Source organism: Sabethes cyaneus, chromosome 3 (genome assembly GCF_943734655.1).
Source record: "Sabethes cyaneus chromosome 3, idSabCyanKW18_F2, whole genome shotgun sequence".
NCBI classification, from domain to species: Eukaryota; Metazoa; Arthropoda; class Insecta; order Diptera; family Culicidae; genus Sabethes; species Sabethes cyaneus.
The window spans coordinates 169,748,797-169,764,017 of NC_071355.1; the positions used below are offsets into that span (position 1 = coordinate 169,748,797).

Sequence of the window (15,221 nt, forward strand, 5' to 3'; positions counted from 1 at the left end):
CGATGTGTTTCTCTTTACGAGAGAAACGCGCTTTAAAATCTCCGAAAACTGTTACTGTCGAAACCTCGAAACTATAGAATCCTTGTTGCTAGATATTTTGAATTGTTCTTCGAAGCATTAGAAAAACAGAAATGTTATCTTCCTTGTCGGTGGATCAAAAATGTGTTTTCGTCAAAAGTTGCGTCTAAAGATATGTAATAATTTTGCTGGATTTTTACCCTCAAAATGCTGATGATGACGTTTTTCGCGGTTTAAACCAATGTGGGATTGTCTCATTCTAATAGGACTCGAATAATCTATGATCAATCGTTTGTTAAGCTAATCCTATAATTTTGAGGATGTTGTGTTCTGAGCCCATAATTTCAGATTTTGATTCTACAGACTTTTCCGATGATTTCGATACCAAATCGGTAATGATCCGATCAAGAAAAGTGAATGAACAGACAGAGTCGTAGCGTGACATTATTTGGCCCTTCGTTTCCTAAATCAGTGTTCTCTCCAGGTTTATCATCGTTTCCTATTCGCCCCTTATCCAATACTTCGCTGCACTTAACGTATGTATTGGAAAAATGGACTAATTTCTGATGGCGATGAAATAAATACAAAAGATAAAAGATTCAATGGAACAAATTTTCCTTAAATCCTAAGTCTTCTATAACAATGCTTCGACGCCCTGTCAAATGGCTTTACAACGGTTCGCCGAAATCTCAACTATGGCCGATCAAAAGATAGACGTCGGCATATTGTTCAACTCTTTTGGGGCCTTGGCGTTTAGCTCCTTCTCCATATTGGCAATAAAATTATTGCAGTAAATGCTCCGTTTGAGATTGGCCGAAAAGTTTCCTATTAGTTGCAGTTGGGGTACGGTGGAAGAGTTGGCGATCGTCGGTACAACGTTTATCTTTAGCCGGTTCAACTCCTCCAGCAATCTCTTAGGTTAATGGCCCGAGGCCAAGTGCGACCAAAAAGCCACATCCTTTACGCGATACTTCTTAGAGAAGGCAGCAACTTCCGGTAGGTACTTCGTACTCTATATTCGTATCTTCTCGTTCACTGTAAACTCCGAGCGAAAGAATAAAGGCTTGAACATTCTCTTCTCGCTGATCGCCAGCCACAGAAGGATCTTTTTCGGGAGCTTGGGGTGAAGGATATACTTGACGTTATCACTTGAATTCTTGGTGGGGGACGTAAAGTGCTCAGTCTTGTGCAGGTCATTGCCATCCAGCGTCAAGTAGTTTTCGTCGCCCATTATGACCACGACAGCATGCTTTGCCGGAAAGATGTTTTTCACCAGAACCGTCAGCTGTTTTTGGGCGATTGCCTACTACTCAGACACAGATAGCCTCGACTGGTGCATCTGCATAAAAATGTTGATTTTGGCCAAGTTCTTCTTCACCGTTTAGCCGGTTGCTCCGACCTCTCGGCCCAAGGCGCGGAACGATGAGACCACCTTGCTCTCAGTCTTTATTTCGTTTCGGCTTTCAACATTTTCGGCAATCTCGCGCGAGATGATGTTGTAAATGCCAAATTGGCTCTAATCAGCGCATACGAAGTGCTTCACCACATCCAACTTCTTCACTACGGGGTGAAGCTGGCAGTACGAACAAAGCATCAAGCGCAGTTGTTTGACTGTTTTCGCTATGGCTGTTGTATGCAAATCAAGTGATAACGTGGCATGAAAAATCGGTAAAATTATTGCTTATGCTTTAATGAATACAGGCCCTTTTTTAGCGCTTCCAAGAGCTACCACTCTTGGCGGGTGCCAATCTGACCAACCGCACACTGCGGCGCTGTGAACAGATCATACCGGTAAGTGTTACAGTGGCAAATTCGATGCAACCAGATGCCGCCTCTGTGAAGTCGAATTTCATGTTCCTATCTATTTCGTGCTGGAGCATTTTTTTCATTTGTCGACGTTTGGGGACTTTTTATTATAATTAATCCTTCTTTAGGCACATTCTACGCAATTGTGAGGTCGAGCCGAAAAGGCTGATACCTTCTGAGCTTTAGAGTTTTGTAAATGTTAGTTTTCACCTCAGATTTACTATAATTTATGCATAATTCTTTAGTCTTGGCACGCTCTTTTCGCTTCGATTTGCTCTTTTGATTAGAAGCTGAATACAGATCAGAATATTGGACATCGACATGGGCAACGAAACAAGGACGACGAATGGACGTTCGATGATGGTCAAAGCTGTCCTCCTCGGCTGAACTATGAATACTGGATTTTACACTGCCTTCTTCTGAGAAGTTAGGTTCTTTAAACCCCGAAAATGGTTGGGGCAGAATACGCTTGGCCATCGAAGAAGTCGCTATTGCGGCACTAGGTGAAAAGCCCCGGTGTTTACGAAATGACTGGTTGGTTGGGGAATGCAGAGAAAAAAAGAGCCTGGAAAAATTATCTGAGCATTGCCACTATGGACAATTTGGCCAAACACCAACGACCATGGAACCAGGTAACCGCGATTCGGAAAAGTAAAACGCTTCAGAAGGATAGATATCGTGAAGAATTATAATTTTCTATAAATCGGATTGCTGAGGACCAAAAAAATTGCCGGTAAGAACCACCAATCAGCAGAGCTTTATAAACATAGCCGACGAACAGTGACAATGGTTCCATTCTGGGTTATTTCCAACATTTGGGAAGAATGGATGAAAGGACTGGTTTTTCCCATCTACAAAAAAAAAGGGCTTGACGGCTGCAACTACGTCGCGGCATAACGCTGGTTAACGCCGCCTAGAAGGCTTGCGCCACCATGGACGAAATTTTTAATCGAGATCAGCTATGGTTGATAGTGCACGAACACTGTTTTCCAGATAAACTGAAGCGACTGATCAGAACTACATTAGATGGAGTGGTGTGTATCCGAATCGGGCACACTCCCGACGCGGCGAGGGTTGAGACAAGCTGACGATTTATCCTGCATGTTGTTTAATATCGCCTTTGAGGGAATCAACACAAGCGGCACGATTTTCGATTTTCGCACGAAGATAGCTAACGCTTTGCACATGCTAACATCACTCTGAAAGCCGAGTCTTGGAAAATTAGTCACAAATGCGTCGACGACCAAATAGGTGAAAGGACGAGGCTTAAAGAAGCAAATGCGCTCCTCTCATGGACTGTAAAGGTTGACCGCAACGAACTAGAAGTGATAGATGAGCTCTTGTAATTAGGATCAAAGGTGACCGCGGACAAAAACATTAGTAAGTGTGATGTCCTGCGGATTACCGACTAACACAAACTGACTACTGTTTACGCGCGAAGCTGCCGACGCTGTACACTTTCTCTCAAGGCCCTGACTGGCAGCCATGTTTTTGGGACTAGAACTACACCTCGCTCCCCACACGCTTTACATATGTGTCCTAGCCGTGTTTCAGCAGAAGGTGCTGCGGATATCTGGCGTACTACTAACTGAATGCCAAGAATGCTGGAGGCGTATGAATCATCAGCTACAGGCCCTGCTTGGAGAGATTCCCACCATACATCTGACGAAAGACGGTAAGCTACGGTGGGGCGTCATAAATATGCCGGATGACAGCGAGAAGAAAACGGTTCTCTACGACAACCACGCCGGCACTAGGAACAGAGCCGCTCAACGTGCAAGATGACCTGGAGATGATTTACGACTTCTGAGAAGCCTATGGATAATCGGCGACGTGAGGCCCAAGATCGAGTTGAATGGAAACGACTGTGTGAAACAGTACGAGCCATCTCGGCGGAGAATGGTTGAGGCGTATGGATCCCCAGTTACAGGCACTGGTTCGGGAGATTCCCATCTTATAGCTTCTGAGATGCTTGGATAATTGGTGACCTCGGCTCTACGCTGCTAATGATGACGGTTGTTAAAAAAACGTAGTTCTACGTTAAAACTAATTTTGTAAAAAGATCACGCCTCGCCCTATGCTCCCTAAAAATAACACAACAGTGTTACGCTGAAATATTCCGTTCGATATATTTCCCCATCTGATTTTGACAGATCTTTTTGTTTTGGACGAGCAGATAAGGAGAAACAGCGAAGCGCAGTATTTAAATGACTGTGTACAATTTGGAAACAGCAAAGCAAAACAGAATATTGTTTGGTGGGCAGAATAGACGCATTAAGGTATGATGTAGGTAGTTGTGATGTGTTGTAGATGACGTTCCATTCGGATTGGTTATATGGTTAGTGGTGAATAAAATCTAGTTGCCCGTCATCGTCTCCGTCTGGTTGACTGATTGTGTAGTCGGTTATCAACCGATCGTTCACTTCTTGAACGATGAGTACCCATCATAACACTAGTGAGGAAGAGCCCAAGATGTCTAGGCTGTTGAAATTAGCTCAAAAATTCAACTGTTTCTATCTGAACGGTAAGTACTGCGTTGAGTGCGTTTTAAGCCTTTATCTACTTTCTGTCTGGCTCGATATGCAGTGGGCTTGAACAAAATCGATAGCGGCACAGGATTGCGGCATAACACCAAAAGCACAGGTCAATAGCATTTGAAGTAGAAATTTTTTCACTCAGCCCCTCAGTAGAACATAGGAAAATTCTCCAAGAAATTTTACTATAAAAATTGACCACCATCAATGTTTCTTTATTTAATTTAAGTGCTTCAATGTGACTATTTCACAAGAGAATTCAACACATTTAATTTCATCAATACTTTTTTTTCCATAAATTTCAATTTCTTTTTGCAAAATCGATTGGGGAACGATTATGCTCTTTTGCGAAAATGGCAGTTTTCAGCTTAGGCTACGAAGACCATGACGGAGAAGAATGAGATATACTTTCATTTGCCACATACCTGCAGGCCTTGAACCCTTCCGCGACCGGTTGCTCGCCCTCGTGTTCAGAGATATTGCTTACCAATTGGCAAGTTATTTATTTTTAGCAAGAACTTCATGTACGATCGTTTCTACGGTACTGCTTGAAGCATTTGGCGTTGCTAATAAACAAAAATTTTACTTCAAATATCAACATTATTCATTGAATAATTAAGTTTTTTATGAAAATGTGACGTGTTTATTTTGCTGATAAGCTGAAAGATCTATTTCACGAGAGTTGTGAATATTGGCTCAGCAGTAATATTCTTATCATAAAATCATTACGCGAGCATATTTGGCTTCCACCATCATACAAAGTTCAAAAGAGGCGCTCTGAGATAATATATTGTTTTTTTCTAGCGCGATTGGTAATTATCGCTAAAATGCGAGCGAATGACGTTGGTGTGTTGTTTATTTTTTTTTGTCGGTATCGGATAAACAGCGGTGTGACCTTTGAAATGTATCGTTTCAGAAAAACCCAAAATCTGTTTTATAGTCATTGACCTATAGACCTAAATTACGCGATACTAATGTGTTTCAGTTCAGCTATGTATGTTTACTCTTAAGCAGTGTTAAATGTTTGTGCCTTTTTTGTATGCATTTCTAGGTCTCGTCAAGGGCGACTGTCGTCCTTTTGTCGTGGATGGACAGCAAGTTGGATTAATTAGCCGCAACGTTTTGGAGCACTTATTGAAATATCCTGAGGTTTTCTGTATTAGGAGTGCCGAACCGGAAAAGCAGGTATGTGCGTATTGTAACAATAAATTTATTCTTGGCGTGAATCAATAAGGCTATAATGATCAGTAGTTGAAAAATGATTATTATTCATGAATCAATGACTATTTGAATGGATTCCCTTTTGAACATAAATGAGTCGTCTTTCTCTTAATAATACATCGGCTTTCGGCTAAGTCGATAGTAAACATCAATATCAGTTTAGAAATTAACTACTTAAGACTGAATATGGCCAATTTAGTGGAATTCTGGGGCCATCCTAGCTCTTGAACGCCAAATAATAGCCAAAGAAGTATTCCAGATTCGAACAAAATCGGAATTTCGATAGGACTAAAGAATATAGCTGTGTCATGCACAGTGCTTTCGCGAGATCATTTTGCTAATGACACGAGTCTCAAATTTTCCTTTTCAAAGACTGGGTTCTAAGTAGTGTTGAACAACACCCAGCAAACGGTGAGTTCCTGGCAATGTTTTCGACAGGCCAAGACCCGACAGCATCATCTTTAGTTGAAAATTATCACGCGACGAAGAAGCATTTTAACTGTGAATTTAAATGCAGTGGCTTCGATTGACTTCAAAACTGGTCTCAATCGATGTCAGTAAAGCGAATTTTTCGACCACTACGGTGTGTGTGTGTGAGGCATTTGGAGGAAATCGCTTTGGATGTTGTTCTGCATGTACATTCGCTTATCTTACAGCAGAATTCCCAGAATCCCTTAATGGCCAACTTGTCGCATGCCAGCATTGCCGGATGTAAAATTCAGAAGGAAGCTCTGTTTGATAATCTGGCTAGTTTAGTCGACGTTCATCAACCGTTCGATGGTGTTGCCTGATGTTATGCGAAGACCCGTCATACTTGTCTAGAAAAGCCGTCGTTTTGGAACAGATGGAGGAGGCTCTCGCTCGTGGCACGCTCTATGCTTTTCTGAACTCCATTACTCCATGAACATAAAGTGTAAAGGGAGGTCCTTTAGATAAAATACTCAAAGCATCACTTTTCCGTCTCTTGGTAGGTATTTTGAGTCAACAGCTCCTATGCAGCTGATGCAATGCAGTTTGCTTATCCGTCATTAGTAAAGTACATGGATGAAAGTCTTTCGATGTACAGCATTCTTGAGTCATTTATTTTTTGGATCATTATAATAGTGCTCGCTCTACGGGACATAGTTTCCGTTGACCCTTGCCGCTTGCTTCTAGCAGTACTGAGGTACAAATCTTCCACATGATTGTGAGAAACGTGCGAGTCACAAACGCTGATAGTAGTTTGTTGTGGTTTTGATCGTGTCGCTGCTGTTAGTCGATAAGAAAAGGAGGACAAGTTTCCTGGCAAGAAGATACTACCTGTGGTCCTGTTTTGCAAATTGAAGAGGTGTTTAATGAAAGTACAAAATGATTTCTTTGTCACCTGGCCACGTTTTCTGATAGGGAAAAAAGTTCGTTCGGTTCTTCAATTTCCCATTTACTGAACTTGAGTTGTCAAAGAAACTGAAGATCCCCCATTCAGATCGTCCAGATCCTGAAGATATCCTCCAAATGCTGAGGAACGTCATTTTCAAATTGACGCAACTCCGCAACGAATGCAATTGAATGTTCAGATGCATGAAGACATATAGACAGCACTGAGTTGAATTTAGACCAACGTGATTTTCTATACGAACTACGATCTTGACGATCTTTCAAAGGAATTTTGTGGGACAAATCAATAACCAATTATAATTTTTGATGCCTTTTCACTATCAGAACATCGTCGAGTTAAATCCAGCCTTTCGTGACTATATTGAACGTTCGGAGCAGGTCGACCGAGTGCTGAGAGAATTTCGCCTTCAGGAAGTTTTCGTAGCATTAAAAGGATGGCGCAACGAGTGCTATGACGTGAAGAGCACAACTGAATCACTGCTTAAAATGGACCGATCGGCCACGTGCCTTTTTGGTGTGCGCAACTATGGAGTTGAAATCAACGGTTATGTACGTCATCCCACCAAGGGACTCTGTATCTGGCTGCAGCAACGTTCGGACACCAAGCAGACCTGGCCTGGTAAGTGGGATAATATGGTCAGCGGTGGATTGTCCGTAGGTTACGGTATTTACGAAACCGCGGTCAAGGAAGCTGCCGAGGAAGCGTCGATTCCAGCGGACTTAATCAAGAATCTCGTGTCGGCCGGATGCGTATCGTTCTTCTTTGAAAGCGAGAGAGGAATTTTCCCAAACACGGAATTTGTTTTTGATCTGGAACTGCCAGAAGATTTTGAGCCGGATAATAGCGATGGAGAGGTGCAAAATTTTCAACTTCTACCGGTAAATGAATGTTTGGAGCGAGTTTTTGCTCCGGATTTCAAAACAACGAGCTGCCCAGTAGTTATTGATTTTATGATTCGCCATGGCATCATTACTCCGGAGAATGGTAAGAACTCTTTTCAAAAAGACAAAACTAACATAAACTAATTTTTACTTCCCTTTTTAGAGATCAATTTTACGCAGATCGTCGAGCTTCTGCATGTTCCGCTTCAATCGCTATACACTTACAGAACAACGAAGGCTAAAAACCTCAACAATGGAAACAGTATCAAGAACGGACGCGTTTAGTCTCGTGCAAAATAGCTACGTAAATTGCATTCAATAGCCAATATAATTAATACGATCCATTAGCTATGCATACCCAAATTTGATGAGACGGTTTTATTTATAAAACAAACGTGATTGCAGATGGGCTATTTAAACCAAAACTTAAAATGTACTAAGTAGGTGTTAACGTTTTCTAAAAACTAATCAACTTTCCAATCTATTCTATAGCGAGGCAGCAAAAAAATGTTCAATACGTTTGCTTATACAATCTATATAATCAAGTTCCGTTTTAGCGTGCGGGTCCTTTACATACGAGTATGTTCGTAGTTGTATTTAAACAGGATAGCGGCTGGTTTTCGTTTTGTTTTTAAAAATTTTATGAGCAGTACTATATTAAGTGTTGAAAATCAAATGAGGCTTAATCTCTATAATTAATGATGGGATAGCGAGAAGAAGAAGAATCATTAGCAGCCTCAATAAGTACGTGAGTTTGTCTTTTTTATCACACTTATCAGGTATATAAGTTATTTTATCAACCTCAACACAACACGAGTGACTGAAGTGCACCGAAGTGCGTGTAGATTTTTGAAATATGTAGGGCCAATCCTTTGAAAGGCGTATTAATTATCCCAATTGTGATTACAAAACATAATTTATTTATTTATTGAGTGGTTAAGTGCAACGCTTTCTTGAAACCACTACTTACTCACACTAGTTTATGTTACTCTGTACTGTTATAGTTTGCTTTTATTTAAGTGTGCGTCGTAATAGTTAAGCAATTAAGTTCAACATTCTGTCTTTTTTATAAACACATCGCAATTTTCAGAAGCAAATGCTGGCATCTTCTGTTTTACATACTCGATTCGTGTTTAAACTTTGCGAAGATTAAAAACAAGTTCAAAAGAAATACAATAGCTCCGTTTGAAACATTAAAAGTTGCAGTTTTTTTCACCGTTCCGAATTATGTAGCAAGTAAATCCGTAAAATATTTATCGCATTATATAGATCAGTTTTGCAAAGTTAAAAAACTAAAATAAAATTTACCTTCTGCGTCTACCGTGTCTTCGCGCTTCACATTTCTCGACTACTTTCATCGCTTAATCAAGTTTGGACGAATTCGATTCTCTCATTTGATTTCGTTGGCCTATTCAGCTATATTATTGTTCTTCAATTCGATTGCTTCTTTTCAAATGTTGCCTTTTAAATGTTGTTCAATCAACCTTTTGAACACTAACAACGCCTTTATCCTATCATAGAAAAAAATAAACTAATTTAATATTATAGCTCCTTGGGAAGTAAGAAATCTTCAAACTAGACGTTTAAAAATTTGTTTATTTCAACAAACTTTAAAACCAAATTATCAATATTATATTGTAGCCAGAGATCAGTGCAATTAATCTCTTTTGAAGAGTTCAAAAATAAAATTTCGCTTTACCTTTTATAATTCATCCTTGTCATCAACAGTTTCTGTTACTTGGTATTGCTTACTATCGATGTTACCTGAAAAATAAACAATCCGCTAAATGATGACAAACTGACTTTCGTTTACGAATTGATACACTTTATTAACTTTATAGCTACTGACTGTTTTTGCTTAGTTTATATTTTCGGCGGCTTTGATCTAATTGTTCGGTCGCGCTAGTTCCGTCAATAGTACAGTGCATATTTTTAATTAAGTTTAAGTTCATATCGAATTAGATCACACAAAATGGCCAGCTGTGATGGAGTTATTACTATATACTTACAAAAAAAATTAGAGTCGGTAAAACAACCAGCCCTGTGGTGGTGGTAGGTAGGATTGCGAATTATTTTCAAAACGTTTTCGCGCTAACTAATCTACTTCCTGACTTTGGGTAGCTAGAACACTCCCATATTTTTGGAGTCATAACAATAAGAGATCGGAAGCTATTGCTGTTGTAAGATGTCGTCGAGAATCTTTGGCGAAGGAGCTGAACTTCCCTGCGGATTGGTATTTAACCAATATTCGGACACGGAGATGTAGACAGCAACGGCCACGCCAACAAGGGCGGCGAGCCAAGTTGAGCTCTGCAGTACTATACAGGTTGCTATGCATAAGCCCAGATAGGTCAGATAGCGGGTGAAGTTAACGTATTGGTTGCGTTTTTCGCTCGATGTATCTAGCGAGAGGTAGTAGATTAATTAATCATTTTTTATTGCATTTTAACGACAAAATGATAATTTCCATGCAAACGTTAAGGTCATTCATTAAGTAGATGTCGTTTTTAACGACAAATTTATGCATTCAGTCAAGGTTAAGGTTTAAGAATATTTTTCTTGTTCGTTAGAAGTGCAAGCAAAACATTTATGAAATACGAAAATATGGGCATATTTCTTGTGAACACATAAATTTTGTTATATAGTTTAAAAAACTAAAATCTGTTTAATATATAATCGGCACTATCGGCAAATTAAAAAAAGGTGTTTTTAATAATATGAGTCAAAAACTAAACTTTTAGGCAAATGTAATGAAACAAAATAAAAGCAAATTCATATTCTGTTCCATGCAGGGAGATACAAAAATAAGGAAACACTCGTTTTCCGTAAATTTTAAAAATGTTTCAAACAATTTTGTAGCCACCTAGTCCTAGACTGATATTACTAGCACAACTCAAGTGGATGTAAAGCGGAATTGAGCATACTAAAACCAAGCATTACCAACGCAAATCAGCACTCACCCGTACACATCCCGTCTCTGAGTTCATATCCATCCGCGCATTTTCTGCACATATCTGGTCCATCACCGTCACATCCGTCACAGGATTTGTCACATTCTGTAGAGAAAAATAAAAAATTAACTCTCAAGCATCACGCAGGCTAAATAATTTTACCTAAGCAACTAAAAGACCCTTCGTTGTTCACGCAAAACTGATGCTTAGTGCAGGTGTTGGCTGTGACACACTCATCAATATCCGTGCATCCACCTCGCTGGTTGTCCATGATCCAGCCACTCCGGCAAACGCGACAAGCTAACGAAGAAAGGGGAAATCAAGGTCAACTGACTATTGATTGAAGAGTTCACTGCAACCAACAGAACCTTACCATTTGGTCCCGCTCCGGTGCAACCTCCGGCGGCGCAAGCCTTATGGCACTTCGTGCAGAGCAGCTTGTCCGTGTCGCGAAATGCCTCGTAGTACTCCAGATTGCAGGTATCGCAATTATCCCCGGCATATCCTTCGTCGCAAGCACACCGACCGTTTCCTTTCCGAGTTCCGTTGCCCTTGCATTTACCGTTCCCAAAGCAGCTCGGACACGGGGCACAATCCGGGCCGTAAAACCCATCTGCGCAGCAAACCAAAGCTTGCTCGATACACAGCCATTCGTGTAAATCAGGTTGATTGGTCTGATGGTGCTTCCACCATTCCTCAATCAGCGATTCGTGCTCTTCAGCCAGCTGATGGCATTGGTCTTCTCCTCGGGTGACATCTCGGCAAAGACTTTCTTGAATTTCCACAAGCCTTAGTTCACTGGTTTTATAACTGCCAAGTCGTTCTTCTTCCCAAGCAGCATCACCGCCTTCGTGTTTCGACCGTTCGGTTCGTTTCATGCCATCGTGGAACGAATTTACCAGAACGGTACATGCTTTACAGGGCGGTAGTTTTTCGGATTTCTGACGCTCTTTTTTAGTCGATAGTGAATTCGGCAACAACTTAGGAATGTCGGCTTCAATTTGGCTAATAAATAAGACAAGTAAAAGTAAGGGTGCTAGCAGGTATTTTGTCCTCATTGCTTCGAGTAGTTTTAGCTTCACTTCAAGCAAACGCAATCTGAAAATCAATAACACGTCAGTGTTTTCTCCTCTGGCAGCAAGGTGCTGCTTGCGTTTTGTCAATTTGTTAAAAAACACAGTTACCGTCCGATCCGATTAGTACTACTAATGTAATTGATCTACGATCGGAATTGTAATAATAATTACAACGAATTGCCTACCTGGGCTCAAAGAGCACTGCTTTGGAGCACCGCGAAACCTGAGACACGAAACACACCTGATTCGCAAGCAGATTTAATCCGTCGACCAGCAGCGGCAAGAACGTACACGGAAAACCAAAGGTACCCAACAGCTACGTTTAAGTAACCTAAAATTAGGTACTATTGATTCATCTTCAGCGTTGGGTAGTTTTGATATGTATACATTGAGTCAGATTTACTTAATAAAACGGTAATATGCGCATATGCAATGTTGAGTACTACACTCCAACTTAACGTTGAGTAGATTGTACCTAACGTTGGATGAAAATATGTTGAACTGTAGCGGCGTGCTTTGTTGATGGTGCGGATCGTTTTATTTCGTGATTCGTTTTATCCATGGAGGCAGCATAACGTTCGCGGTTTTGTTTTTCTGTGCTGTGCTATGCTGTGACGAGTGTTCGAAATTGGTAAGTGAGTAATTTATGTGTAAAGCTGTCGATTTTAAAACTTTATTTTCTGAAGGACAGCTTAAGGATGATGAAATTATCAACAGCAGCAAATGGAACAACAGTGTCAACCTTCTCATGGCTAAGATGGATCATCGAGACAACCGGACATTTTTGTACCGACTCATGTAGCTAATTATGAACCTCAACAGCATACCAAACTGGGCATCGAATCGCGAGGTAAGCTAGTTTCAAAATACTATAATTTAGATGGAATATTTTTTATGGAAATAAGCGTGAATTCATATGCAAACAGTCATAAAGCATCTGCGGTTTTATCATATAATATAGCACGAAGTACATAGAGTAATGTTGGAACTTCTTTGAAAACAAAACATGTCCCCTCACATGATTTTACCGCTTCCTGGATCTTCCAATCTGGAATGCAACCGGGTTCGAATCCAATCGCATCCGCGCCCACAATATTTTTGACGTAGAACTACGTCTGATTTTTTATACTGAGTATCACTATGAAAATGAAAATAGAAGACGGAATTCACGCAAACTCAACCAGGGATTAGCATGACCCTCTCAGATTTCAATAAAACTTTGTGTGTTTAAGGAGTTCATGTAAATAAGAGACTGCATTCTTAGTTTTTCCAAAATTGGTCTAGACTAACTTTTGGAAAGGGCTCAGCTTTCTTCTCTTTATTTTTATAATTAATACGGATTAATTCGAAAACTAGGGTAACCAACGTATTTTGTACTCCATCAGCAGCTGTACATAAGGTGCACACTTCCACTGGATTTTGCTGTAAGTGTCCAAATTATATACAACTGCTGGTGGGATCCAACATACAACAAAAAATTATCTATGTGTGGCTTTTAAAATATATTCTGAATTTTCATAAAATGGCATTTTTTCAGTGGAAAAGATTTGATAAGATAAGATTTGCATGCAAGGGTTTTGGGGGCCAGGGAAGGTTCTTACAGATAGTTACAGACCCCTCACCCTCTAAGATGGGGGGGCTCTCCCATACAAATAAAACACAAATTTCTGGGTAACTCGAGAACTAATCAAGCAAATGCAATCAAATTAGGCATATGGGGGATTTTGGAGGCATACATTTATTTTATGATGGTTTGAGACCCCTCACCCCTGTAGTAGGATGATAATGACTCATACAAATTGTAAGACTGTGGCAAACAAACGTGTGGTTGCATCAGCCCACTAATTTATTATCGTAATGCTCCTAAGAAATATTTAATGATGCTAGTAATTTTCATCTTTTCGGAAAGATCACTATATAATTACCTGTGATAACAATTGTAATTTGAAATAATTTGAAAAGAGCAAACACAGTTTAATTTTAGATAATTATTAGAGATCAGCTACGACTTCTGAAGTCGATTATATCCATTTATCTGTTATAAATTGCAGTTTTATATCCCAAATGTCAAATAATGATCCTTCTCCTGGGTAGCGGGTGTGGCGCCCCGGCAGTTCTCGCAAGGTTACATATTGCTAGATAGGATCGCGGTACATTGAGGGTAGAGTGGGGCTCGGTGATCTGCGTGAAATAAACACAAATAAAACTGAAATTTTTTGCGTAACTCAAAAACTAATCGAACTCGAGATATTTAGACTTCCATAAAACATTAACCATAAAACATTAACATTAACCCCACACTTTTCCCAGCAGGGTTAGAAAGTTGAAACTTTCAGGAAAATTCTCTTTTAGGTCAACTAAGAAAAAGCATGTCTTTTTATGTATTTTAATTTTGACCCTGTGTTCCGCAACGCTACGTTGCGAAAACGCAACGCTGGGCGTTTAGCGTATACCGTTTTTGCATACCTTCATCATTATGCATATAAATACTTCATACTTTTTTACCGTTAAATCAAACTTGGGATTTTTATAATGTTTCCGGGATATTTTGAACAAGCGAAAGATAAGATTTACATTCATTTGTTTACTAAAAAGCAACGACTTCAAATGAAACATCTGCATCGAACGAACGAAAACAAACGTTCCCGTTGCAAATTTTGAATATCGTTTCTTCCTAGCGTTGCGTTTTCGCAACGCAAAGCTTAGAGCCTTTCATAAAATTACAAAAGTAATCAAAATTATGAAACAAAGTGTTTATTGGCAAGCAACCGATTCTTACTAACACTGATTAATAGGTCAGACGTAAATACCGTGGACCCCCGTTCGTTTGACCGTTTTTAATCTGAACACTTTTTAATTTGAACCCCGTTGGTTTGCACGACATGCAAATTAAAAATGATTCAAATGTCATTCTCAACATGGCATCATTTGCTTATGCAGACAATGCACATAAACTCGATTTGTTTGTACTGGTCTAGCATGTTTAATCAGTTTCACAATCTGTTTCCCAACGATTACGATAGAAATTCGATCGGAGAATGAAATACAGTGGACCCCCGTTCGTTTGAACGATTCCTCATGCAAACTAACGGGGTTAGTTTTTAATTTGAACAACTGGTAACCCTAAATATGCTGGAACTTGTGTGATCTGGCTGCCCTGCTCTTTGTTATTGTTTTGGTCGTTTGATTCAGTTGGCAGTTGCAAGCAGCGAATATTTCATTCTTCGAGCGGATTTCTACCATAATCATTGGGAAAACGCAATGTGAAACAGTTTAAACACGGTAGATCAGCACAAACAAATCGTGTTTATGTGCATTGTCTGCATAAGCAAATGCTGTCATATTGAGAATGACGTTTG

At 39.9% G+C, this 15,221-nt stretch overlaps 2 protein-coding genes across 5 annotated transcripts; one reads left to right on the top strand and one right to left on the bottom strand.

The window, feature by feature from the left end:
* Positions 1-4,148: 4,148 nt before the first annotated feature.
* Positions 4,149-9,029, top strand: LOC128744349 (uncharacterized). The gene is made up of 4 exons (XM_053841273.1): positions 4,149-4,348; positions 5,410-5,543; positions 7,278-7,938; positions 7,999-9,029. Exons 1-4 carry the CDS (start codon positions 4,258-4,260, stop codon positions 8,118-8,120), a joined length of 1,008 nt encoding a protein of 335 aa, XP_053697248.1. The 5' UTR covers positions 4,149-4,257; the 3' UTR covers positions 8,121-9,029.
* LOC128744348 (cysteine-rich with EGF-like domain protein 2) lies at positions 8,253-12,161 on the bottom strand. Of its 4 annotated transcripts, none has more exons than XM_053841271.1 (6): positions 12,048-12,161; positions 11,160-11,884; positions 10,949-11,086; positions 10,796-10,891; positions 9,535-9,599; positions 8,253-9,346 (listed from the first exon to the last, which is right to left on the bottom strand). In XM_053841271.1, exons 2-5 carry the CDS (start codon positions 11,842-11,844, stop codon positions 9,538-9,540), a joined length of 981 nt encoding a protein of 326 aa, XP_053697246.1. In that variant the 5' UTR covers positions 11,845-11,884; positions 12,048-12,161; the 3' UTR covers positions 8,253-9,346; positions 9,535-9,537. The 4 variants fall into 4 exon arrangements, 3 of the variants coding, with proteins under 3 accessions (XP_053697246.1, XP_053697245.1, XP_053697247.1); XR_008412383.1 differs by lacking the exon at positions 8,253-9,346 and adding an exon at positions 9,845-10,237 and having other exon boundaries at positions 9,483-9,599; XM_053841270.1 differs by lacking the exon at positions 8,253-9,346 and having other exon boundaries at positions 9,459-9,599.
* Between the last annotated feature and the right edge of the window lie 3,060 nt (positions 12,162-15,221).

Bases quoted from the DNA above. Each gene is read 5' to 3' on its own strand.
- LOC128744349 (XM_053841273.1), top strand. From the start codon at position 4,258: ATGAGTACCCATCATAACACTAGTGAGGAAGAGCCCAAGATGTCTAGG. The intron at 4,349-5,409 runs GTAAGTACTGCG...ATGCATTTCTAG, and splicing joins CAACTGTTTCTATCTGAACG to GTCTCGTCAAGGGCGACTGT. The intron at 5,544-7,277 runs GTATGTGCGTAT...TTTCACTATCAG, and splicing joins GTGCCGAACCGGAAAAGCAG to AACATCGTCGAGTTAAATCC.
- LOC128744348 (XM_053841272.1), bottom strand. From the start codon at position 11,844: ATGAGGACAAAATACCTGCTAGCACCCTTACTTTTACTTGTCTTATTT. The intron at 10,892-10,948 runs GTAAAATTATTT...TTTTCTCTACAG, and splicing joins AGGGTCTTTTAGTTGCTTAG to AATGTGACAAATCCTGTGAC. The intron at 10,238-10,795 runs GTGAGTGCTGAT...ACCTCTCGCTAG, and splicing joins CAGAGACGGGATGTGTACGG to ATACATCGAGCGAAAAACGC.